Raw genomic sequence first — 26,871 nt, 5'->3', positions numbered from 1 at the left:
TCAAAACAGAAGCATCCTCACAGACAGAAGGTAAAAGAGGTTAATAAAATGGCCACAGCTACTTGCAGGTCCCTCCATCAAGGAAGAGTGACACTGTAGCAGGAGAGACCAGAGAAACCACAGAGCTTTTGTGGGTTCCTTTGCTTCAAGTTAGATGGATGCACCAACACCAACAATAAGGAGACAAGGCTGCCCAAGGGGCTGAGCACTAGACACAGACCAAGCTCTTCACAACGGCAGACTCCCAAAGCATCCTCATCCCCAAAGTATTACCCTTTCCAAGTAAGAAAGCTCAAGGCATAATGCTGCAATGCAAGTTTGTGCTACTCACATGTCAGGAAGTAAAGATGTATGGTCAAGCTTCAGGTAAATCAAGAGTTTATCTTTGTTGGGTTCTTAATCTGTTGTTATAGATGAGCAATAAAAGGAAAGAAATGTACAAGGCCAAATGAAAAGTAATACTCTGCTGTTTTCCAGCCTCGAGGCAAATTCTAAAGTGTCAACGCACTGTTCAAATCTAATGATTTGTAGAAAGGAAAAAAAAAGAATTCTAGCGGAACTACAGCAGATCCTAAAGAAATGGCTTTAGGAGTCACTATTACAGATTGCCCCTAAAATCAATATTATAATGGAACATGTCTCCTTCCCTCAAAGATTTTCGATGAAAACCTGAAAACCAAAAATATTGTGAGCAAAACCTAAGAATCTTTCTGCACCCTTTGGCCAAAAAACTGGCATTGTTTCTGTTTTTTTTTTCTTTATTTTTTCCAATAAAAAGCAGGATTTTCTCTTACGGAAGAAAACCTAGATTTACAGCAATCAGCTCTAAAGTCTACGGGTATTATTATTTCCTCAGTCCTTGCTGGCAGTCACGGGTCAATATGTTTCTCTCCGTAAACTCGGCTGCAGAACTTCTCATATTTCACTAAAAATTGAAATGTGTCTACATCCCATTTTCATTGCCTTCTGCCCAATGGAGGACAATTGTCTGTGAGATAATTACAGAGCCATGATAACCAGCGATATCTCGTATTCCAATTAGCTCACTCCAAATACGCAAGTAAACCAGCCTCACTCACTGGCTTCTCATCCTTGTTCTGTGTATGACCAGCAAGAGACAAATTACTGAATCAACATTATTTAAAAGAACCTGTAGTGCAGCTAATAAGATACTCCTTCCCACTCTTACGTTATGATGTAGCTTTGTGCTCACTATGCTTAACAATAGCAGAATTAACCTCATCTCATTCTACAGAGGAGGCTCAGGGGAATGCCAGGGAATGAAAGGATGGGAGTTTCAATTTCTTCGCTTGCCAAGAATGAATTCTGCCTCATATAACTGCTGATGAATCGTCGTTTTAAGAGAGTTTGTTAATTTCCAGCAGGCAGAAGGCATAAAGAGGGATCTCCTTATCTTTAATGGATGTTATTGAGCAACACAAATGGCTCATGTTTAAATGAATGCAGAAACATCTTGTCTGTTTTGCCATAAGAGTGTTCTTTCTGCACAGCTCCTTCCGTTAAATAAAACAACTGGTTTTATTCAACTTAATGGTAGGCAAACTTCCAAAGGTTCAGAGACTGAAGTCAGTTCAGGGCAATGAACTGGGATTTATCTAGGTCCTTCCTGATTCTTCTTGAGAAAAATCTACCTGCAGAGCTTTGAGGTATGACTGAAAATCTAGTTTCAAGCACAAATGGTCCCTGACAGTATTGATGTACTTACTGAGAACAAATTCTCCATTAGATTGCAACTTTCTCCAACGCAAGAATGCTTCCAGCCCCAGCTTCTATAAGAACCCACACAAAGGTCCATCTCTGGAAATCCAAGTGGGCCATCTGGGATGAGGTCTGGGGCAGCAGGGAGGCTGGGCCCAGGAAAGTGCTCAGCTCCCTGATGTCAGCAGGTATTTTGCCACTGAATGAAATGGCTGGGAAATTATGTCCACAATAAGAGTATGTGAAAAGGTTATTCCTCAACCTCTCAGAACAGTGGTGATTTTTAAAACAACTCCCAAAGTTTCTTTCTCTGCAAGTCATCTTAAAGCAAGAGGCGTTCTCTCCCACAATGAAAATTCACCATTTTGCCCAGAAACAGAGATAAGTGTGATATAGAACAAAGGCCAAAACCTAAGCCAAATGCCACACAAAAAAAAAAGTGGGACAATATTCCTTGCTAGGCAGAGAGCACAAAATACGATACTACCGTCAGCCCAGCAGTCTAGCTTTTGATTAGCTTTGCCAAGCTATGACAGTATGGGAGATCCCCATATGCCTCAGGGAGATGCATTATTCAATATATTAATTAGAGGGCTGGCTTTCATCACTGCTTCCTACAAAGTATCACAAAGAATTACTCTGAGACTGTTACTGACAAGCTGAAATTAAATTGTGTTTGAGTTCATGTGCATCAGGAAGAGACAGAATGAAGTCAGCCCAGGCAGGCTGCGCGAGTCTGCAATACAGCATTTAAGCTTCCAGCACTGGCCTGTGAAACACAGCGATGAAGTTCAGACATCTTACCCCCGTTGCATGAGAAGGAAACAGATCCTTCCACCATGCACTGTCCAGACAGACGTGGCATTGAGATCCAGTCCAGGGATCAATCTTAACTGGGAGAAATATTCAACAAATTCCTCCTTAGATCTTTCTTACTAGCGGTTTATCTGGTTTGCTCCAGTCTCAGACACTTAGTCACAAGAGAGTGAAGGGGATTACAAAGTGATCCCAGACTAGCAATAGGGGAAATAAGAGACTGGCCCTTGGGACATAAAGAAACCTGATAAACGAGAGACCAAAGCAAAAGGCTTTTTGAAGGCTGAAAGGCCTAACTGCAGTACATGTGACATTTAGTGGTAAGCAAAAGTTTAAAACCAATGAACAGAAATATTTCAGCCCTTACTTTTCCAGTCTTAAAAAAAAAAAAATAAAAAATCACTGCCAGCCACAGTACATTAAAGTCATAAATATGGCTAACATCACAAATGGTACTAAAATCATAACAAATCACAAATTCTAAAAGCCAGATAGTATTTATTTATGTAAGGACATCCACAGTTACATTAGTGGAGAAGGGGTAATCCCTCCTTCTGCAAGATATGCTGTGTTTCTCAAGAAAAAAGAGGTTAGAAAGAAAAGTTCCTTCAAGGCGACTTATTCCAAAACTTCCCTCCCAGAGCGTATACACCACCCATTGAAAGAACTCACCCTGGCTGTGACAGCAGACAGAATTTCAGAGGTGGTATAGGAATTGTGAGTTTGCTATCATGTGACTCTTTTCCTGTGCTTCATTTATTATGTAGTTAATGGGGTTTAAAGGAGAATTTAAAGTATTTTGAATTCTTTCCCTTCATGATCCCACACAATCCTTGTAGCCAGTATGCTTTTCTTTTATTCTTGATAAAAGAGCTTTGAGCCCAGGGAGTCTGATAGCATGGCACCCACAGGACTCTGTAAAAAAGTCAAACCCTTGTTTTCCCGGGAAAGCAGACAGTAAGGAGAGGAGCATCACACAATGGCAAAGTCAAGCAATGAACATCCTTTGGGAGTTCTTCCAATGCATCAGCTACTATTTAGAGCTTAAAATCATAGTAAAGAGACTAGCTGTACCAAATTTCCTTTGCAAAATGAAGCCATTAGTCAGTATAAAGTGTAAATATACACCAGAAACCCAAATATCTTTGCTTTTAGTGCCAGGTAAACTAGAAAATATTCTGTAATACTCCTCCAGTAGTGTACTAGGGGTCTTTGCCACCTTCTATAAAGATGCTTTCCCAGATCCAACTATTTGTGTTAATCTCTTATAAATTAGTTTAAAAATAACATGGACTGTGCTCAAAAATGGGAATGGTAGTCTGAACATTACACTAACCATAGGCACAAACAGAAGAGGTGGGGTCTGCAGGGTTTCCCAGAGACAGAAAGTGAAGGACTTTCCTTTTCTTAGGGTCATTTAGAATTTTATACTCTTAGATATCCATGAAATCTATCACAACATCCCTGAAAGAACACTTAGCTATCTATAGTTGAAAAACAAGATAAGATTAAGTTTAGGAAAAAATACACTCATGGACAAAAGCAAAATATAAAACTTACAAAGATTTCTCAAACTTTGTTGCTCACTCTTGTAAGCTACTGATCACAATTATGGAGTACATTATAAGCATAATGAACATCTGACTTGGATATTAGGGACCAATATCTGCTCTGTATCACAAAAGATGAAGATGGGAACAGGACTCAGGATCCCTCTATGTTGGCTTTATCCAGACACTTTGTTTCAGACTGCACTCTTTCCCTACGTTAATTTTAAAAGCTCATATACTGCAAAATGAGATTTTATTCAAATTCTAAAATCACTTCAAAAAACATCCAAAAAAATCAACCATTTCAGGATGTTCCTTTGGTTAATTTTTTGAGATAAATATTTTTATAATGCTGGCATGAATTCTAAAATATCTTTATTGACTTGAAACTTTTTCCAACAAAAACAAACACTATTTCAACCAGTAAAAGTATCCAACTCTATATCCAGATTCCATTTCTATCTCTGCCACTGAGCTACTGTGTAATCACAAGCTAGTCAGCTACCACCTAATGTTTGGAACATTAAACATCTATAGTGCCAACTGCATTAGTTGTAGGCACACAAAATGAAAATAAAGTCCCTAGGCTCACAGTTTGCCTACTTGCCCATCTCTTGAGTGAAAAGGAAAATAAAATTGGTCTTATCACCACCATGGTGTTGTGATCTTTAACTAAATTTGACCTTGCAAGGAAATCTTTCAATATATGCCAAGACCTTTTAAGAAGGTCTCATCTCTCTTGAACTCTTATTACAGAGCTTGAGGCTAGAGTTTGAAAACTTTGTCCTAAGCCTAGTACAGTTCATGGTCCTGGTGGCTTGAGTAACATATTCCAGATTTAAGTTAGCGTTACCCTCTGGGACAAAAACCTTTTCCAGGTGTTCTCTCCCACAGGGCATGTCAAGCAAGTCCCTTAATACAAGCAAATGAGTCATTAGCTCACAGGAGCCTCCAGTAATAGGTCTCTGTTCAGTTCTTCATGTGTGGTCTATGTGAATAGCCACTGGGTATATGCCTCAGTGATGCTATTAGCGGTGTTATCCATGGCTGCCAACCTGGAATTATTCCTTTTATCCACAGCTCCATGTACGGTATGGTTTTAATTCTGAAAAACTCTAATGCAGGATTACTTAATAGTCAATTTGACATTTACAAGACTATGTTTTCTTAACACTAAACTTGGCTGTAAAAAATCAGCGCTGTTTCCCCAGCACTATGCAATGACACCATCTGGCAGTTAATGATTAGTGGGATTTACAGGAGAGACAGGCACATATTTGACTAACCATTTCATCGCTGGCAAGCTAGTCAAGTAAAGGCAACCTTAGCTGTATCAAAAGGCCACTTTTGGAATGGCTGCTGAAACAGCCTGTGTGGACCCAAATTGGCATTGGGATTAGGAAATATCAGTGCTGTCAAAGAGATGAGGAAATAAAAACAGACACAAACCTCTGCCCAACTGCAGATCCAAACCCAGATCATAACCTTTTGAAACACTGAGGTAAATCCCTTAACTTCTGCTGTGTTACTCTCAGATATCCAAACCAGCCTCTGCTATAGCCTTCATGAAATTCAAGCTGCAAATAAATAGAAATACACTGGCAGAATTTTATCACTGTTCCTATCCAAAATCATGACAAAAAGGACAGAAAACCTTGCCCTCAAGAGACAAAATTTCCTGCCGCATGACTCAAACAACTGTGACAGAAAACCATAACTCCAAAGCACAGTCTAAGTGGATGCATAGCCTCTTCCCTTCTCCAAGTGAAAGCATAGCCTGCTCCCTTCTCCCAATTTTTAATCCCTGGAGTTCAAAACGATTGTGGCTGGCATTCATGGATACCAAAACAACCAGAAATCTGGTTGGTTATCAAAGAAAGAATAAAAATAAAATTCTAGGGAGATTCAAACGAGGGAATCAGCACTGTATTCGAGAACTGCTTGTTACTCCACATTTTTCCTATTTGCGGATACAAACACTGCTCCTTGAAGCCAGGCTAGTGCATGTCCTATTTTCCTCCTCCTGCTGTCTCTCCCCTCCTGCCCTGTTGGCATTTTCTGCCCAGTTTTCATCACTAGTGTGCATTTCAGTGTCTTCTGCTGAGTAGGCTCACCCTGAGCACTGACTTCAGTGCTCCAAATATCCCCATAGCCATTAGAAATGCTGTGCAGATTTCTCCTTCTTTTCCACATAAATAGGTTTTCCCCACTTTCCTGCTCCCAGGCTTTGACAGAATCACCCAAAGTTCCAGAGAGCATGTTTATAAAAAATAAATGAGAGAGAGAAGAGTAAATGTCTACATGTACCAGTCAAAAAAAATGGAAAATGGTCCCATGTCCACTGCTTCATATTCCCCAGTGACGATGGGAGGCAGGAAACATGAATGAATCCTCCAGCAAACAGCAGCCTCGAGGGACCCTAAGAAGGAATGGGTGTCCCAAGGAATATAACTCTGTCCTCTGCACAGAATGGCAAAGCCTGTGTCTGCTCAGCAAACATAGGCAGGGCCTCCAAAGGCAGATGGACACGGGATGATGTTTGCAGCCACTTAGCTGATTAGCCAGAAAACATCGGTCACCTTGTAGAACTCCACATTTTAAAGAATTAAGCCATAAAATTATAAAAGGACTTCATATGCCACTAAAGTATCTTTTAACTCTCTAGTGCCCTTCAGTGCTCTTAATCCACTGCCGTAGCACCCAATATCACCATATTTGAGTACTTCACCCACTATACCCAACAAGGAAAAGAAATGGTCTCCTATCCCACTCTTACTTAGGGGATAACAAGGCAAAGTCAGCTTGAGTCACCCAAGATAACATGGAAAAGCTGTCACCCAGCAAAGTGCTGAACAAGGCTTAGCGAATGCTCCATTAACCACACTGTCCTGCCCACCTGCTTAATCCTGTTGTCCCACCACAGGAGAAGGCAGAGGCAGTAAAGCAACTTAAGGACAATTCAAGTCCTTTGAGTTCCAGTATTTAGTCAGCACAGGACACACCATGTGTTTTACAGATGATGAAACTTCCCCAACATTTCTACAGTACAAAATATGGACTGTATTTTTTTATATCCCCCCACATGACAGCACAGGTATCTAAGTTACAGTGAGAGAAAATGAACAGGGCCCAGAGGGAGCTGCGGAAATGTGTTTTAAAATAAAAGAACACTGAGTAGGTCTTTAACAAACTTTGCACCCATGCTGCTTCTAGTTATCTTGAGCAATTTCAGTGAGATGAGTGATCCGGGAATTTCTGTATCACACTAGCGTAAGCTCCTATTTCCAGCCTTCCAGGATCCTAAGCTATTAAAATCTCTGAGGCCAAGGCACGTGGGAGCCAAATTTGAATGCCTGTACTCACATCAAGTAACACATTCTGTTCAAGCTCTGCCACTGCCATCAGTGGGTGTAGCTAACAAATGAATCACTACTACAGAAGTAGAGATCTCAAATCCTAGTTTTTATAACTATGAGTGGCCCAGAGGAGAATCTCAACTCATGCGTAGACTTTGAGCTGGCCACAGGAACTGATGAGAGATGTCCCATGAACTGCAGGACAGGTGACATACATATGGGATGAGAACACAAAACTATAAGCCAGTGATTAGCACCAACATCTGGGACTAAGGAAAGAAGTTGAAGGCAAGAGACAGGATACAAAGCCACAGATCAGGATTGGAGTTCAGGACTTTGTTTTTGACCAGTGGGGAGCCATCACAGATGCTGTCTGCCAGAGCTACAGCAAAGTGCAGAGTGACTTGTGTGTCCATGACTAACAGAGAGGTCTTGCTTACTCTGCTGAGTGAAAATTCATATCCCAACCTCACGAGTTCTGATGCAATCATAATTTTCTCCTGGCCTTAAAGTCTCTATATCTGAGCTCTCTTGGGGAAGGTATAATTATTTAGAAAGGTCTCAGAGAGAAAAATAAGACCTCTCCCTGTCAGGCTGACTGATCCCATGAACCAGGGGAAGCCCATTCACGGCAGCCTGAGAGATGAAAGTCATGCTTTGAAAGCAAAAACATTCGACAAAGGCCGCCCCAGATAAAGTCAGCTGCATTCAAATCAGATGAAGACTGTCCCATTTGATGAATGATGCTTACCTGAGCCTCTACTAATAAACAATGCAGAGCAGCACAAATGAGCAGCTTACCCCTGATTTTGGCATCTCCCTATCATTATTATTTCACCTTTCCTGGAAGTTTTAATTAAGAGGTTTGATAATGTAGTATTTGATAGGCTGATGAACTCCACAGAGTAGTGGCTCATGTCCCTCTGAAACTTAGAGCTATATCCACTTTCTCCCTCTTTCATAGCCTAACAAAAAGAAATCACCAAATTCCCGAGGCTAAAGTGTTCTCCTTGCATTTCTTTTTCTGTACACATCTTACAAGCCAGAGCTTGTAAGCCATCGCAGTTTTTTCTTTAAAAAGAAAGAAAGGAAAAAATAAAGAAATCGGATAGCTAAGAGGAGTAGTTATGTTCCAAAATTTCAACACCTCTAACCCCTGCAGTACAAGTTGGTTCAAATCTCTCTCGCTCTGGGAAAAACCTAATTCACTCTCTTGGAAAGTTTATTGTCAATGGGATTCTACTGTTTCTGAGTGGAATAAAGATTTCTAGGTCTATGCCATATGAGTTTTAACTATAGAAGACTTCCATGTTTTCTAAGAGAAAGAGACACTTGAAACAGAGGCTTTAGGTAATGCAGTGTTGAAACCAGCATTCAAACTACGCAGCCAAAAGACTATGAAAAACAGGGTAGATTGTGGAAAACATACAGGTTTGGGTGTCAAATGGACAAACAGGCAATTTCCATTAACTATTATTATATGAAAGTAGAAAATAAACCACAACAATACAGCCTCTCCTTTAGAAAGAGATTCCACTGTTCCCAAGTCAGCTCAGCCCTTGCACTTTATCCTTCAAGAAAGCCCCTCCCCTAAGCTCAGCTGTGCTATTTGAAGGGTAGGGTACAATTATCCCATAGAAGCAGCTATTCTACTCCACAGAAGGATACACCTGGATAGGATATACACTCACCTTTGTCATGGGCACCTATCATGAACAGTTAGGTCAATCAACCACCTGCCACCAGAACCAGGAGAACATAACCACCTTTCCTTCACTATGGAAATGTAAAACAGTAACACGGTCAGACAAGGTTCTAGATATTTGATATGTTTTGCAGGTCTGTGTGACTTAGAAGCCTTACAACTTCCTTTCCTAGATGTTCAAAAACCTTCTTACACTGTTCAAAATCCACAGGCACACTAAGGGAAATCTCCAGACTTGGTACCAAAAAGCCATGTTTTAAATGTGGGAGTCTAAAGCTGTTTAGAGAGGTTTGTAGAACGACCTAGGCAATTTGAAAATCCCACAAGGTATCTATCTCCACTGCAAGGCATGGAAATATTGCAAATCCAATCTACAGATATTTTGGGCCTGGATTCCATGTACTTTTAATGATACGCAAGAATTTCTATGAGAATTTGACTCTAAGATATATACATCATGCTTTGCAGTTGGGATTCAATTCTTAAGTCATTCAAGTCCTTTTTATTTTTAACCATTCAAAACAAGAGCCTCTGGTTCCTTAATATTACAATCTTTTTTGGCCTTGAGGACCAGGCACTTTCTTTTTTAACTATTCAAATATTCTGTAAATCAGCACTTCTACACATTCACACACACACACCATCATCTGGCATGTAGTAAGTACACGTTAAGAATCTGATTCAAGCCCCAAATCCTAGATTCAACTACAGAAGAATATTGCCGAGTTTTCTCTTTCTCTCTAAAGCCAATTCTTGGGCCTTCACATGGTGGAGAGAAGTTTGGAAAAGCTGCATCTAAAATGGACAAGCCTGGAGATAGGAACTGAATTTGTTTAATCATCTGCTTTTAAGACACACTCCCAATTTTGGAGGCTGATGCTTGGGAAATGGAAAGGAAGATAGTCACAAAGCAGATTTTTAGCAAACTGTTTGCAGATCCTGGGCTCTCACCAGTCAGTAGAAAGAAACTGGCTCCTCAGAGAGTGATTCAAAGAAGGGTCTGAATCATCCTTTCTCCCAAAGGTTGCATAAGTAGACTGGTCAAAGTGGCTGGCTCTGCACAAAGACCGTGTTGTAGGCTAAAGTAGCTCTCAGGAGGGCTGAAAAATAGGAGGTCTAATGATCATAGCTTTGTCACTGAAGCACTGGGCAGTTTCTCTGTGTTACTGTAAGTAGGTATATAACAAAGCAGCAGGAGTTTTGCAGTTATCAGAAGACTTGTACTCATCTGTACAAGACACCACTGTTATCAGGTAAGAAAGAGGTACAAACTTGGAAACTACAGCACTGCAAGATATGTACTATGGACTGATTACATAACATTGATGATGACCAAAACCAAAGGTATACTTAATGTTCAGGTAAAACAACCAATCCGTTCAAGTTAGATGCCCTTCTCCCCTCCATGACCTGCCCAAAGCAAGCAAAGCCTGAGGCCATAACTCACCAGTAAAACCTATTTGGAGTGATCCGCTCGTGCATGAGCTGCCATTTTCTTCCAAAGTCCATGGAGCTGTACAGCTGAAAGACAGAGAGAGAGAGGAAGTATAAACTTTGAGGAAGAAGAGGAAGGACTACCACTAAATAAAGTATTAAAATCAGCTCAGATTAAAGAACAGGGATGGATTATCCTGCACAGTTATCGATCAGCCTTGTTGCCAGGGAAGGCTAATAAGGCAATCTACTCCGCTCACATTTAACCTAGACTGAGCTCCTGAGACTCAAAACCAGGTTGGCTCTTCCAAAACCTTCTCAAACATTTTTGTGCTTTCTGATTTCAGACGTCAGCACATTCACTTTGGCTGCCATGTGACAAAGCTGGCAGTCGCTCTGCCTTTTTCAGTCTAACAGGAAGCAGGTGATTGATGACATGTAAATTCCTAACATTACATAGAATGACAGACAAATCAGATTAGTTATTATGACTATGATGTGGTAGGTAGTGACTCTATACCCAGGGTCATGCTGCGATTTATTTTTATGGTGTGGATTACATCTCTCTTCTGTGTAAGAAAGAAAAGAACTTGCTCCTAGTTTACAACTTCTACTTTCAGAACAAGGTATAAATTTTGAGATAAGTTAGAAATCAATCTACTCATTAGTTAAACATTAAAGATAGTGAAGTGGCTCTTCTTGAAAGCCAAATTTTCAATCTAACGATCGTTTTGAGTCTTTCTGGCTAACAAATGGCACAGCTCTAATGTAACCAAATTTCCATGCAACTCCACACAGTTTCAGACATAGGTTTGCTTCATACATACTCTGCTTAATACCACAAACATCATTCTCCAACTAATTAGTTTGTTACCCACAATCCACTCACTCATCATCAAAGCATATGTAAGCTCCTTTTCTCCAACTTTGAGCAAGTTTGGTTCTTCAGAAAAAAAACACTTTTAGAAATAACTACTCTGCTTTACAAGTAGATCACAGAGAAATAAAGAGCAGGCAGTGTTTTGAACAGGATTTCAAATACATTTCATCTAAACTAAATTCCGGCTTAATAAAATAAGAGTTGATTGCAGGCTAAGGAGGTAGATAACAGAGCTGAGAAACTTAAATGTTTGTAATATCCAAATTTAGATCCTTAATGGGAAAACGATATCATTTGAGTAAAGGTTCTGCATTTGATTTGGACTAACTAGATTTACAAATTGGAGGCAGGTCCATTTTCAGCTTAGAAGGGTTCACAACCTAGTGGTGTGTACTATGGCACAGCTTTGATGGATTGCTAAATGTGACTGGGAAGATAAACTATATGTGCTAGCACTGAATATTCAACTTTCTGAAATGAGCAGTATCTTTGACCAGAGATCCAGCAGCCACATCAGAGCTGGACCATGGAACAATTTACAAAAGTGATTGGAAAGGGCTGTTTGAGTAATGTCCAAAGCCTGAGGCAGCTGATTAATTCTTACTATGTGCTCAACTACACAACCAAACCACTGTATAGCTAGCAAAAGGGAACTCGAAAACTGAAATTCAGACCCCACCAAATATCTAATACAACTGGTATGTGTAAAGACAAAAGAATCAGTCCTTTGCATTTATGCCAATGGGAAGTCCAGTTTCTGCAAATGACAGCTCAAGCTGCCAGTGAATAAAGCACATCAGGGGAAAAGAGATGGAAGCAGGCATCCTCCAATCTTCACATCAGAATGGGCTCCAATTATGTAGGCTTCACTCCAATCAAAATCACTGGGCTTGTGGTAAGAAATACTAGGAAAGATTTTCTGCCCCATGTTCTTCAGGAGATCAGACATGATCTGAATATTCTGATTTGGCAGTATTTTTTTTGGCACTGTCACTAGATAAGGTAAGATACTGCACTAAAAGCCCAAGTTATGTGGGCTTCCTCTGCTTTTCTGGTCAACCAATCACAGTGATAGTCTAAAAAAATACAGTAGAGAATCCTCTGCTCCAAAAGGAATTCTCCGCAGAAAAAAAATAAAGTATTGCTTATCATTTTAACTAAAGGAGCCAGGAAAAGAAAATTTCTTCTCCAAATTCGAGGATAGGCTTATGAAGACTACCTTCTTGATGTACAGCCTTGATGTTAACAGCAAATGTTTCTCCAAACAGCATCACATCCTTCCTTCTGAAGAAGCATCCAGATTTTTAGAAACAATAATTGAAAATCCACATTCCAAGTGTCAGAACTCTACAGTGCTACAACTCTGCCTTGACGTTAGCATAGTGTCTGCCAGCAATATTCCTTGAGTCATTTGACATGGTTTTACACATACAAGGACCTCTGAGTTGCATCAAACAACTTGGCTATCCTTTCCGTTTCCTGACTGCAGGTACAACTTGAAGATTGAGCCACGGTGCTGTACAAATCATAGGCTCCAGGCAGCTTAGCCTCAGTTAACTCCTGTTCACAAGCAAGTGCAAGTGGGACTAGCATCCTTATTGTATTCTGCAACAGATTAACCATTCTTACCATAAGAGGAAAGGATTAGCAAAATACATCCATTTCCTTAGATTCTTTTATCTTTTGCCCCCAGCATTTCCTTTTCTTTCGCAGCTGCGTAACAGCAGTAGCTACAGATAGCTCAGTGGCAGGAAGCACAATCTCTAACTACTCATCTCTACCACAGTGTCTGATTAGGGGAGCATCCTTCTCTCTATGAAGTTAAAAACTAGAGACCTGCTACTGAGTACTGTTTTTCCCCCTTCTTTCTATTAAAGCTCAGACTAACTGATGGTAGGAGCATTAAATTGAACTTGCAGCCTTTAGGTGATTTCAGATAAAGAGATAAGGAGGATATTATCCAGTTCAATAACTTTTATTTATTCACCTACTTATTCTAGGCATCCACTTTGAATTTTAACCAGATGATTAAGTCTTAAAGCTGTATGACAGGACAAATTCCTGAAAGGTCTCTCTGGCCCAGTTCACTTTTACAGTATTATTTACAGCTGCGAAAGTAAAGGTTAATGTTGAATTACTAAATAAAATATACAATAAAGAGTTTTCTAGTATGCATTAATATTGAATATATATATATATATACATACTTTCTGGTCATCTTCCTTCACAGGAGAAGAGATGTTTTAGAAGAGACAACAAATTTAGTGGCAAGTACAGCAGATTTCAATAGAGATTATTTTGTCCTAAGGGTGAATAGTAAGCGATGGAAAGAAATGAGGTTTGTTTGCTGGCAAGATTTTCCCTTTTTAAACCTCTGCTCTGGCTCTTCAGTGACAAGTAATCTCTGGCATTTCCACCTCCCAGAGCACTCCAATGCATTGGTTCAAGAGGGATGGCCTTCAGTGCACCACGAGGGTATACTGTGAGGGTATGCCCTTTCTGCAACCTCCTTATGTTATTTGACCTGCTCTGATAAATGAAAAATTAAGACTGTTACGGGTCTTTATGTTTGTATGGGCTGGTCTTGTGCCTTGACACAGCTAAAGAGTGGCACGCAGAGAACTTGGCTAAGGAGCAATTCAGAAGCAGGACCCGAAACAGAAGGACAAAGTCCTGGCTCAAGGCAAGGGTGATAAAATTAATTTTTTAACATGAAAGTAAACTCAGAATCCTGCATCTACCAGAGAGGTATCTCAGTAAACATAGTCACAGCACTAGGCTGATCCCAGCAACCCCAACACCTATTTGAGCGGACAGGTTCCAGGAGCCTCCTGAAAGCTGAGATGCTTTTGAGAACAAATATACAATTTTCAAATTCCCTACTGAGCCCATTTGAATGATGCTTATGAATCTCATCTACCCTTGCAACAGACAACAGCGGTTTTTGGTAGGCATGACCCTAGAATTCCTGCTTGCCCACAGACTGGCATGCAACACTGCCACAGGGCAGATGGGATTCAGAAAGGTGAAGGGGCCAGCATTACATGTCAAATAAATATAATTTTTAATGGGGTCTCAGGCCTGATGAAGCACCTAAAGTATCAGCCCTAGAAAGTATCAGCCTGGTCATATTAGCAGGATTCAAGAGCAGCTCTGCTTTCGCACCTGGTTTTGAGTTCAACCCAGCTCGGCAGTACAGGTGTAGTCTTTGAGAATAGGTACTGAGCACTGGGGAAAACCTGCCTATGCTCAGGAGCCTAGTTAGACCTACCATTAAAAAAAAGGCTGTACATCAACAAAATAAATAGCAAATGTTTATGCAGACAGCATCACCATGCTCCATACTCAAGGACTGTAGCACCAGACATATTGCATCCACCAACACAGTCCTGTGTTTTACCAAGAACACACGATCTGTGAGAGGAAAGACCTTGGCAGCCCAAGTGATATACAACTTTATTTCATCACAGGCCAAAACCTTAGCTTAGGCTTCTCTTGCTCAGCACAACTCTGAATCATAAGGCTATTACATACCACAGGCAGAATGCTTATTCTTCAAACTCTAAGAACACCTGCAACATTTTATTTAACACTGGCATTGTTTCCTAGATAAGCAGCAAGCCCCTTAAAGAGAAAGATTTATCCCTGGTGTCAGATTCTACGCCACAAACATATCAACATGCCAAAAACACAGTCAGAACTACAAAGCTGTAAAGGAAAGAGTTATACGCACACGCATGCACAGTGTTGCATATGAAGAACGTCTCCACACTGTTGCAATTCTCCAGCACAAACTCTCAGGGTGACACATCCTGCTGACTTAGATGGTCTTGTTTGGGGCTGGGTGTTTTGTTTATTTTCCCAATGAGAGCTAGCAAAAAAACACAAAAGGATGATTTTGCTCAGGAAATCAAGCTTCTCCGAACTTCTCAGCATGAGAAACTGGCCTGCTTAAACTCCACTTATGGAGAGCGGTGAGAAGAACAAGCAATGAAGGAAAAACATGGAAACCACAGGAAGAGATTCAACCCCCTGATATTACTAGTCATCCATATCCAAGCTAGTCACCAAGGCCCGTTTTTAGACAGGCAAGAAACAGGCACTTCTACAGCACAATTCCCATACTAAGATACGCTTCTACAATTGCTCGTTATTCATGCCTTAGAAGCCTCCATTTCTCTCCATAGACACTTAAAAAAAGTCCACAGTGCCTAGTGCAGAAGGTGATAACCCCACCTCAGAGAAATTATTTAGTTGAGACGGATTTCATGTTAGGTCCCCTGTTTCTGGGTTGACCTGCTTGGTCTTCATGGGAGAAGCAGACAGAAGACTGAAGGTTCAGCATGAGCTGAAGAAAGGCCAAATACACAATAGTCTGGGTACACTTTACCACAGCAAAAGGCATGCTGAGGATGTCATGTACGGATTGAGAAGCAATAGACAACAGACTAAAAAAGTTCAGAGAGCTTTGATATTTATAGACTTTCTTGCTCAAGCACGAAAGAATAATTAGGGCATCAGGAACATACATAAGAAGCTTATATCCAAATAAAATCTAATACTCTGTTGCTATGAAATCGGGCCTGACCAAGTATCTGGAAAGAATCTCAACAGTTTCCTGTCTGCCAGCCAACCCTGGAGTGAATTTGGAACTTGCAAATAATGGTGTCAGAGAAAGTGAGGAACAACAGCTGGACTATATGTACTTAAAGGAATAATTCATTTACTACACACAAAATTATACTTCCCCCAGACAATACACCCAGCTGATGATGGAAAGATGTATTCATATTAATCCAGCAGGGTTAGAGCTGGCCTAGTGATAATTACTGGGTAACAGCTGACACATGGTAACATGATGGAAGAGGAGGGACAGATGAGCCTGGCCTGCCAGGTCCTCAGAAGAGCATGATCCTGAGCAGTAGCTTGGATTGCTTACATGAAAAGATGGCTCTGATCCCAGAAAAGCACAAAAGCAAACTAACACCTTCTCAGCCAGAGCTGATGGGAAAAATCTACAAGATGTGTGGAGGGTTCCTGCCAAGAAGTCAAACTGGGACAGAGGAAAAATAAAATTAGGTCAACATTTCTGTAGGAAATTGGACTGCACGCAAGTGGTCTTTAAAGACTAACTCAGAAAAGCAAGTCTGTTGCAGGGTCTTAGATTTTCTCTACAGAGGGAAAATGACCATGATCACTGGAAAAAAATTAGAGGCTCAGAAACTGAGCAAAAGTTTTAAACCACTCAGAAAATTTCAAGGTGTGTCTTTTTTCTACGCTTCTGCTTTACAGTTGAAATTACAAGAGGAGAAGAAAGTGCCATCATTAACATGTCAAAAAGTTCATTCCTAGAAGGAAAATTAACTGGAGGGAAAACTCAAAACACTTTTCAGCCTTGAGAGCTCAGAGCAGAAAAGCCACGTCTGACAACTGCCAGAGATGACCCATCACGTGGAAGAAGAGAGCTATATGCAACAAAGTCAAACTGCAGTGAAAATGTTTCAGGTGATGACAACATTAACATTTTTTCTAAAGGTACACTGAGCAGCTGAGTACTGCAGAAGAAACATTTTCTGAGATCTTGGAACAATATTCTGTATAGAATAGATGGATGGTCCTCACTTCACCCACTGCAAAAAAAGATCTTTTTTCCACACCTAAAATTAGACTTAGGAAGGATTTAATAAGGTTGCCCTTACTTAGCAAACAAACAAAAAAAATAAAACAAAGGAGTCTGCACTGTAGGAGATAACGGCTCCAGGAAGCGAACGTATATGTGTAATAATTACATTTCTCCCTGTTATCTTATATTTCTTTCATTGAACTCTAAAATAACACCTACCTCTACTCAACCACTGTAAGACTACTCCTGACAGCCAGATCCATCTAGTCACCGTGCTCTCCACTTCTTGAATTTAGCACAGAAATTCCAAGATGCCAAAATATTCCTTTTTTCTTTCTGTTTTATTGTTTCATCATTGGAAAATGATGTCTTTTTCTCTTTCAGCTCCAGCTGAATCCCTGAGACACTATCTCCCTATAACTCCTCATTCATACAAACACTAATCAGATCCCCAAATCCCCAAGGAATTCAAGTTGGATAGTAAACTCCCAGATAGCCAAGACCGACCCAAAGATTTCCAACCAATACCCACACAAGACACAAGCCATTTCCCCTTATTCATTTTTCCATTTGAGATGTTGTAAAATTGTGGTTTTCCTCCTCCTCGTGGCCCCACATACTAAATCCACTTGTGGAGAACCGCTACAACAATCCTGCAGCCATCAGTTGCCCTCAAGCACTGGCATGGTGTGCCTTTGGGAGCAGAGCAGACTGCGAAGTCTCACCAGAGCAGAGCTACAAAAGAAAGATAACACAAGCAAGAACTGGATAAGAAGACAGACAGGATAGATTTGGTGCAACCATGAAGACAGCTGTTGGTACTACAGAAACACACCCTACTTCTATATCACATCTGCCATCTTACCTGCCTCACCTATCTTCCATCCCTCCTTTTTTGAGGACAGATGGATACCTCTCCTTTTCACAGCACCAGTTTAATGCTTAAGATGTGGGGTCTATGCAGCCCCCTTTCTCAGGTTCTCATGTGAGGCAGGACAGGTTACTTGCAGCATAACAGGGACAGGACTCAGGCCTAACATGCTTCAGTTGGGTGGCTGAAACCAGGTCAGGAGCAACCCTTACCATGGAAGGGGTTTTATTACTCACAGTAGGAAAGGTTGCATTCAAGGAAAGATTCAGGGCCTTCCTGTGATTCCTCTGTTCCACCATTCCCCTCAGTCTGGACCTTAGTGAGACACCTCTGAAGTGTCAAGCAGTTACCATCAGGGGACACAAGGTCTAATGTCACCTTCAAGCTGATGACCAACTCAAGAACAATTATATCATCTGTGCTTGTTCCTTCCACCTCCTCCCAGGGAAATACCTGTCCTTGCCACCTTGCTTTGCTGGGGCTTCAGAGGAACCAAGATCTGAAACTTGGAAGAGCTTCTGGACCTTTAGAGAAGGAAAAGAAGAGTTTCTCACTCTCTTCTCTTTCCACAAGCTGCTGGAAATCACAATTCAGGTAAGGCATCCTTGACAGCTCCACACTAAAGAACCGAAAAATAAATCCTCCTTCTCGAGCCAAAAGATTTGTGTAACAGTTGGTGGAGCTGAGCTTAGGAGAAAGAAGTCTACCAGCACTATATTTATGGGCTTTGTTTACACAGAGTTGTAAAAACTAGTAATTGTAATGAAAACAAGTGGACCAGTTAATCTCTCTGCTTTGATTTCCTTTCCAGGTGATTAAAGGCTGCATCAAGAGACCTCATTACAGCCCAAGGTTCTTCTCTAGCATGGTACAGCCAGTTTGTCTTAGGTATGGAAAGAGAACATGTCCACAGACTGCTGCATGACTGAGACTCATGAGAGCTGCTCATTTCCCTACAGATGTCATACAGTAGAAGGGGCACTGGAAATAGACTATTTTGATGAGAAACTGGTCTAGACAGAAATTAAATACTAAACACATTTCCATCATCTGTCTCATACAGAGAGGGGGGAAAAAAAAAAAGTATCAGAAGCTAAGAAGTTCTCGTTGTGCTTTAAATCCAATACTGAAATATTTCATGTGCTGGCTGGCAAAAGTAGGTCTTCAGACAAAAGAAACTCAGACTCCACTCCGTTATTATAGGAAACTGGTCAGGGATCTTCTGCACAAAGCCCAAACACTTTGGAAATGTTTGACTTCATGTTGTAATTGTGTAGCTCAACCCAGACCTGGCTTATAAAGAAACCAGGTAGGTTAAGACAATGCACTGATGTAATGTTTCATGGTTTTACAGTTAAAAAAAATGCTTTCACCTGAGGGGTTCCCTCACAGCAGTGCATTTTGCTTAAACCTGATGCTCAAAGCAAGACTTGCCTCTCTGTGCTTCTCCACTTCATTTAGAAGAAAAAGAGGAAAGTGAACTCAACTGGTGAAAAAAAAAAAAGTCCAACTAAAAAACCTTCACATTTCAATTTCTGTTAAGCTTAACTGGTACTGAGCATACTCAGCCAAAAATCTGCCATTTCTGCTGAGAGCACAGCATATCTTTTGCTTTTCTACTCTGTGACTGGTTTGTAGTGGAACAAGAAGTCCAGATACAGCTGCAACAGGAGTAGTGACATAAATGAGTATCACTAAAGAAGTTAAGGCGTGTTTCAGTCCTAGGTGAAAAACAGCCTCTCTTTTACCTACTTTCTCTTCATCTCCAGAAATGGTGGAGTGGCTCAGAAACGAGATGAAAAGTATTACTTTCAGATTTTTTTTCTTAAACTGAAAATCTGGGGAAAAAACGTGTTCACTTTGATCAGTCAAAACACATTTCAATCATTTCTAAATAATTCAGCTTTAGCAACTTGCAAAAGGTACTATAAATAGAAATGCCATTTTGAGGGAAGGCTAACTTTTTTGATTGCTTGTTTATTCCTTTCTTCATGACATTTTAACCACTTCAGAATCAGATCTAGAGTCTGGGAGAGGGCTAAAGTTGAGCAATATGTTACCACTGACCCCCTTCTGATGAGTGTTTTGTTAACAAGCCTTATTGAAAACTAAAGACATAAAAGGGGAAAAACCCCAGAAACCAAAAACTCTACATCCAGAGTCTGAAGACAGATTGAGACATAACAGACAAGGCAAGCAACATGCCATGAAGGGGGACAGTTTCCCACATCAGTGATGTGGAGCAGAGAGCGAGACTAGACACAGAAAGGGGCAGGGATGGACAATACTGAGACAGTGAAGAAATCAGAACAGGATGGAGGTGGCAGAACTGTCCCCTGCTACCAGGGTCTACAAGGTGCACCAGGAAATATCTTTACTAGTATTTCTTCCACTGGCATCCAATAGGCTCAGCCAGAGGAGGGCTGCAGGCTGCTCCTGCTGTCCCCAGCTGCTGCTTCACTCCCTTCTTCCCTAGGATCAGCTCTAATGGCTGCTGACTTTTCTCCCTCCAAGCCAGGCTGGTCCCATTGCACAGCTTCTTCTCAGATTAAAAATCATTAGGCAGTTTTTGATCCGAGGTCTGTGCTAACTGGATCCACCAACTGCGCGGATATAGCCAATGGGGCCATACAGGTCAGCCTGTGCCAAGGAGCTCTGTGCCCTCACAGCCCAAGAGGAAAATCTTGTTTGCTCCTGGAGGCTCCACACTGCAGCCCTTTAGAAGCCCCTCCTTACGCTCCGTCAATGCTTATACTCCAAAAGTTTAACAATAAGGGGAAACAAATGGGAACCACACGTCTAATGGGAAGATTTTTCATTCAAATGTGCTTTATTGTGTGATATATGCCTTTAATTACAGTGCAAGTGTCTGGGTACATTCGTTGCTATTACAGACCAATCTTTCATGTTTATTGAGCATAAGACTACAACAGCCAAGGCAGGAGATGCTCAGACATTAGCCAGAGTGGGACATAAAGCTATAATCACATGCTTGCCTCTTCCTCTTCTTCCTTTATAAACCCTGTGGCACTGTCTATAGGGTAACCTCTATATTATGCAGAACAAGATGCAATGGAAGAGGGTTTTGTCAGACCAGTGAAAGAAAGATTACACATCACCAGAACACCTTCCAAATTCATATATGATTTTGCTGAGTTATTTCTTTATGTGGAAAAAACATCATTTCTGAAAGTGTATACATGGGCATTAATAAAAAGGGTTTGAAACTGCATTCAGAACAGCATTTTATTCTGAGATGTAATTGTTGCTCATGTAAAAAATTTCATGTGGCTTGAAAGAAATAAATATTAATTTGGGCTCAAGCAGAACTTGTCATTTTGGCAAAATTCAAGCAACGTATTTTGCTCCAGATCAAATCATACGTTATTTAACACACATACCCCCCTGCCACCCAATTCAGCTTCAGTTTTCCATTCACCAGCATTTTCACAGGCAAAGGAGGTTACTCAAGAGAGTTCCCAAGTTATGTGACCCATCACACTGCAGACGCTGAGCAGACACACATCTGAAACTGATCTAGCTCACACAGGTAAAAATGCTGCAAAGTAAAGCTGCTCCCAGGTGGGACAAGCGCCATCAGAGGGTAGGTGTCCACCCTCCTCACGCACTTCTCATCTCACCAGCTGAACAGCAGCAAACTTCACAGGTGCTTAAGACCTGCACCCCACTTCTCAGTGGTGCTGTGCAACTCTTTCTTCACAAAGCCAGAGCAATCTCACAAACTGTCCACGTTCTTCCATCCCATTCACCCTACAAGGACACTGTGACCCCTCAGCCTGAGGCCATGGGTTCTTTCAGGGATTTATGATGCAAAGAAGACATTGCTGCAAAACGTTTAGTGACCACTAAATCACACCTTTCCCAAGAAAGGAACTCATCTGAGATCCTACCAGATTTCAAAAGCTGACAAGTAGCTCTTGTCATCCTCAGGAAAAGTGAGAAAATGGCAGCATTGCACTGGCCCATTGTGCCAAGCATACTTCCTGTAAGCACCCCAAATCAGGGCAAGGAAAGGCTGAGCTATACAAAAGATATACTTTCTGATGATTGAGGAAGCTTATGGCTGAGCACTGAATAAATACAGGCTGCTCCTGTCAATCCTGCTATGATCCCACCCTTTGCTGCTGCCAGAGACCATTACAGCCTCTCTGCATGCACACTCAATAACAAAGCTGTGAAGCTGGAGGGGTTTTGCTCTGCTCAGTGGCATTAGCACATCAGCCCAGCAGGTTCATGAGCCAGTGCTGTGCATTCAGAGCAGCTAAATACTTTGCTGTCCATGGCAGAGGTTTCACTGAGTATGAGGCAAAGATGCATACACCAAGAAATGTGTCGCAGGTGCCCAATAATTTGGAGGGAAGTTGGGAAAAGGTAATGACAAAAGTGACCCAAGGAGAGAGATTCCAAGACCTGAATGTGCAGAATTTTTCCAGGGATTGTGAAAAAGGAAGCACAGAACTGCCTACCTGTATGTATATGGCATAACACCAAGGAAATAGGAAGCTTTGAAGGCTGGCATGGGTGAGAAGGTAGAGACAGACATTTCTAATCCTTAAGAGACCCTTCCTAAATATAATTCCTAAGATAGTTCAATACAAGCATTGCAAATACTAATTTTTAATAATTTCCTTTCCATTTTATCGCTGGTATCTATTACTTCTCATTGCAATGCAGTCTGCAAAGGGGCCAAATGGCCATATTCTCAGCTCTGCCTGTTGGGAGATCCATAAGTCAGGAAGGATGGCACAACTGGCATTTCACTGTTCTTACTCTAGCTGAGTTCTGCTTCTTGGGCCTTACAGCAAGCATTTATAGGGTGCCACAAGACACACAACAAACTCCAACTCTTTTGGTCATGGATATACCCCTGATACCATCCTGAAAGTCTTCTGGGAAGTGGATGAATGGGCACTGCTTAGGAAGTGTATAGGTCCTGCACTGGGAGGAAAGTCTCTCTGGACAGTTCTGGTCCCCACACACAGCCTGTGCTCTGCGCTGCCTGGGACCAAGGCCAGATACTGGGCCAAACCAGCGCAAAGGCCCATCGTAGTTAATGGGAGTCTTGTGTACCTCAAAAACAAGAACACAGATACTGCTCACAGGATATCTATGACCATGAAATAACTTCCATGAGTAAAAAGATCATAAAAATAAGGTAGAAAACTTCAGCTTCTGATAGCATTGAAGATGCAGCTTTAGCAAATATTATTTCCTACTTGAACACCCTAGCTCTTATACCATCTTCTACAAGTCACTCTTTTAGGCCATCTTCATTACCGCACGCTTGTCATATCCTGTCCTATAATAAATCAAGAGAACTAAAATTTAAGATGAAGTGGCCCGTACATCTTGCATGCCTCAAGTGCCAAAGCAAACTTGCTTCTGTGACCTTGAACTTATTATATAATAAAGGAACTTGCAGTTCCTTTCGTCCTTACTCTCCTACCCCGCAGTCAGCTCTGGTCTCCACCACGGCCTCTGCGAGCTTGAAGATGTTCTCTGGTATTGCTCTTATTACCGCACTCTTAAAATCCTGTGGGGTAATTCAGTCCAGCTCTAGCTAGCCAAATTTCTTACTGGCCAGATTCCCTGGAAATCCATGCATTGACAACAGGCAGCTATTGAAGGGAAAAGCAGAGCCTGCTTACACAGGCACCTGTCTCTACACCCACACAGAGCCAAGCCAGAGATCACATGTAGGAAGGGGTTTCAAATCTGGGAAGCTCCAGGGGAATATCCTTTCCTTCGACCCAAACAGCAACTGGTCTCATGGAAGGTGAGAGATGGTGTCCACCCTGCACTTCACAGGGATTCAGTTCATCCTGATCCAAAGGTGCAGGGGAGACTGACAATACCACCCACGCACCAGCATGAAGGGCAGCATACGGATGTTTACAGGAGGAACCCAAAAGAACAGCATCATTGTAAATGCCAGCCACCATCAGGAACAATTTAGCTTGACAGTTGTAGCAGAAACTGTCACTGCACTGAGGCATCACTACCAGAAAAATCACCAAATGAGAAACTCGCATGTTTCAGGGATTCCCTAGGGCTGCCAGGCATACGCCATTTACACTGTCATCTCTGATTCATCCATCACCCGGTTCCTGCAATCAAACAGTGGAAAATTGTACCTTTGGAATAAATGAATCTGCAATTGCATAGCATGCAAGAAAAAGGAAGCTCTTATCTAACCTCTCACAGCAGCTCTCTAGGTTTCTATATATTCTGTAGTGTCTATATTTAAGCTATTTATCCCATTTAATTCAAACTCCAGGTACCTTCAATCCACTTTATGGAGCAGGGTGAAGAAAAAAAAAAAAAAACACAAACCAAAAATCTCAACAACAATAAGCAAACCCGATCCAAGACAACAACTATAGTCAACAACAAGTCACCAAACTTGACATAACGTCATATAAATTCCTGAAGTTAACCAATGTTCACAGTGATGGTATAGCATAATTCATAAGATAAGGGAATGTTGCAGAAGAAAAATAAAGCAGCCTTCTCCATGCTGTCACTAGAGGAAAAACCACAACTCATCTGGCTAGGGAACATCGGACTCAGTTTTGCAGCAGAACTTTCAGGTTTGTCACATTTGTGCTGTTGGGTATGTGTGTATAACTCTTGTGGACTGGCACCAAGATCTGAGGAAATCAGCTGGCCTGAAGCAAGTACTGTGTTAGTCAGAGGACAAAACCAGAATCCTGTTTTGGCAGCAAAACTTTTTATGACATTATTGTTCTCTTACTATATGGCAGGAAAGTCCCCTCAGGTACAGTATATTCTGCTAACATGTTATTTGTACATGCTGTTATCTTTTGAACACTGCAAGTATGAAATGCTACCAAATCTACATTCAGATGGTTTATGATCACTGACACTCTGGCAGAAATGAGATGCCCAAGGTAGGAGGTTGTGGGAAGGATCAGGTTTTCCTCCTTTTGCACTACAGAACCCCAAAGATTTTCTATAAAGTTTTAAGTTTTGTTGTTTGTTTTATCAATCGTCCTTCTTTCAAAAATATCACCCTTCATTTTGGTGCCTCAGATCCTCCTTTTATCATACCCACAATACTTCAGATATGCCAAAATTTTACTGCATCATGCCCTAACCTTCATTTTATAGCCACCCATAGCCCTATAAAAATCGATTGAACACAAACCTAAAGAATTTTATTACACTGGAAGAACTTCTTCTAACTGCCACAAAACTGTTGTAGGGCTTCTACTGCAAAAATTCAAACACACACACAAGCATGTGCACACCCCATACAAACAGGCCACCAGCCTTCTCCCAGACAACCTATATGGAAGACTAGTTTGAAATAAGCACCAAAATGCAACTGAAGACGTGCCTCATTTGCAATGATGAATAAAGATCTCTCTTAGAAGCACCAATGGCCTGCAGCAGAACAGTGCTAGAATCAGGAGATTATTAAAATTTTTGCTTTTTTGCCTTTCTTTTTTATTTTCCTTTAAAGATAAAGTGTCTAGTTTTATCAGCTCTGAGGAAACATTTGAAAAACATGATTCCCAACCTTTCCTCAGTCACAGAAACATCAAAAGATATATGAGAGAGGACAACTGAAATTGTCCAAATACCTTCCTCTGCTAAACCCATGACTTTCAAAGGACCAATTCATGACTTCTAAAAGCTTCGGATTGCTAGTTCTGAGGTGCTAGACCAGAAAATCCAGACACTGGCCTTCTTTTTCACCACTGAAGCAACGTGCATGAAAAGCTAAAACACATACTGGGTTACCATTGAGCGTATAGGAAATTTGAATCATCTGTGCCTACTGTGGGGACAAAGGACTTACAGCTGTTCCTCTGGGACCTTTATTCCTCAGAATAATACTGATTAGATGCAGTTTCTTTCAGAAAGAAAAAAAACAAAAAATGAAAAGAAAAAAAAAGAAAAAAAAAGAGATGAATTTTCATATGTCAAGGTTGAACAATGGAAGCAAATAGTTATCTTAAGATAAGCAATAGGTTGCACACAGGTAGATGAGCCCAGGCAATCTGCATCTCTCAGCAGGCAAATTTTAGGGGGGGAAAAAAAAACCCTGTACACTGGAAGAAGTAAACTATCTATATTGTTTTCTTGGGGGAACAGAATAACACACATATTTTCAGTTCAGATCCTCCAGTGATGTAAATCAGCATTTCCTGCTAAAAATCAATGGACCTACACTGAATTTCAGCTGCTACATATGTGACTGCATACATCTTTTGTCAACCAGCTCAGGTGTGCTATTAGATCAGAACATGGTCCATTTGCCCCCTGAAACCAAGCACTGGAGGCAGGGATGGTTTGTAGTGAGTCAAAAATGGGAGGAGAGAGAGAAATCTATTTGCAAAGGGCAAGCTGAAACAAAACTATGGCCATGCACCAGCTTCCAGTATTACAGAAATCTGTTTCATACCATAGCCGCTAAATTATTTGAAATTAAAGGTATGAGCTTTTTAGTATATTGCTGTTCTACAATACAAAAGAAGAGCCCTCTGCACTGTGGCACATCTACAACTACAGCACCTGCTGATGCGAAATTCCCCAACATTGGAAGTTCTGCCACAGCCTGAAGCCTAAGGAGAGATGAGGTTGCAAGAAGAGGAACTCCTGAAACATTTCTATAGGGCCACCTGGGCCAGTGGAAAGGAAAACAGAACATGATTTAGGAAGCCTGGGTAATGTTGCACCTCTGTCACTGGTTAGCTGGCTAACCTTGCATAGCTCACTTCACCTCCCTGTGCTTCAGTTTCCATTCAGCCCCTCTCACTGTCTTGTCGACTCTCCCTCTGTATTGGCAACCATCAGGCTGTGATTTCTGAGCCGTTTAAATACCCCTCGCATGACAGTGGTAGGTAACGTGACCAGGACAAGACTGTGG

The 26,871-nt window shown here is 41.2% G+C and overlaps 1 protein-coding gene across 1 annotated transcript in view; it reads right to left on the bottom strand.

Moving 5' to 3' along the window:
• Positions 1–26,871, bottom strand: part of SORCS3 (sortilin related VPS10 domain containing receptor 3) — a 316,197-nt gene that overhangs the window by 100,653 nt on the left and 188,673 nt on the right. The window contains exon 5 of the mRNA XM_068397886.1: positions 10,594–10,667. Coding sequence (XP_068253987.1) covers positions 10,594–10,667 — 74 coding nt within the window. The remainder of the gene's footprint in view (positions 1–10,593; positions 10,668–26,871) is intronic.

The sequence above is a fragment of the Nyctibius grandis genome, chromosome 4, assembly GCF_013368605.1.
Source record: "Nyctibius grandis isolate bNycGra1 chromosome 4, bNycGra1.pri, whole genome shotgun sequence".
Taxonomy (NCBI): domain Eukaryota; kingdom Metazoa; phylum Chordata; class Aves; order Nyctibiiformes; family Nyctibiidae; genus Nyctibius; species Nyctibius grandis.
Note: the sequence above shows the minus strand (reverse complement) of the source record. Positions and strands in the feature narration are given on the sequence as shown.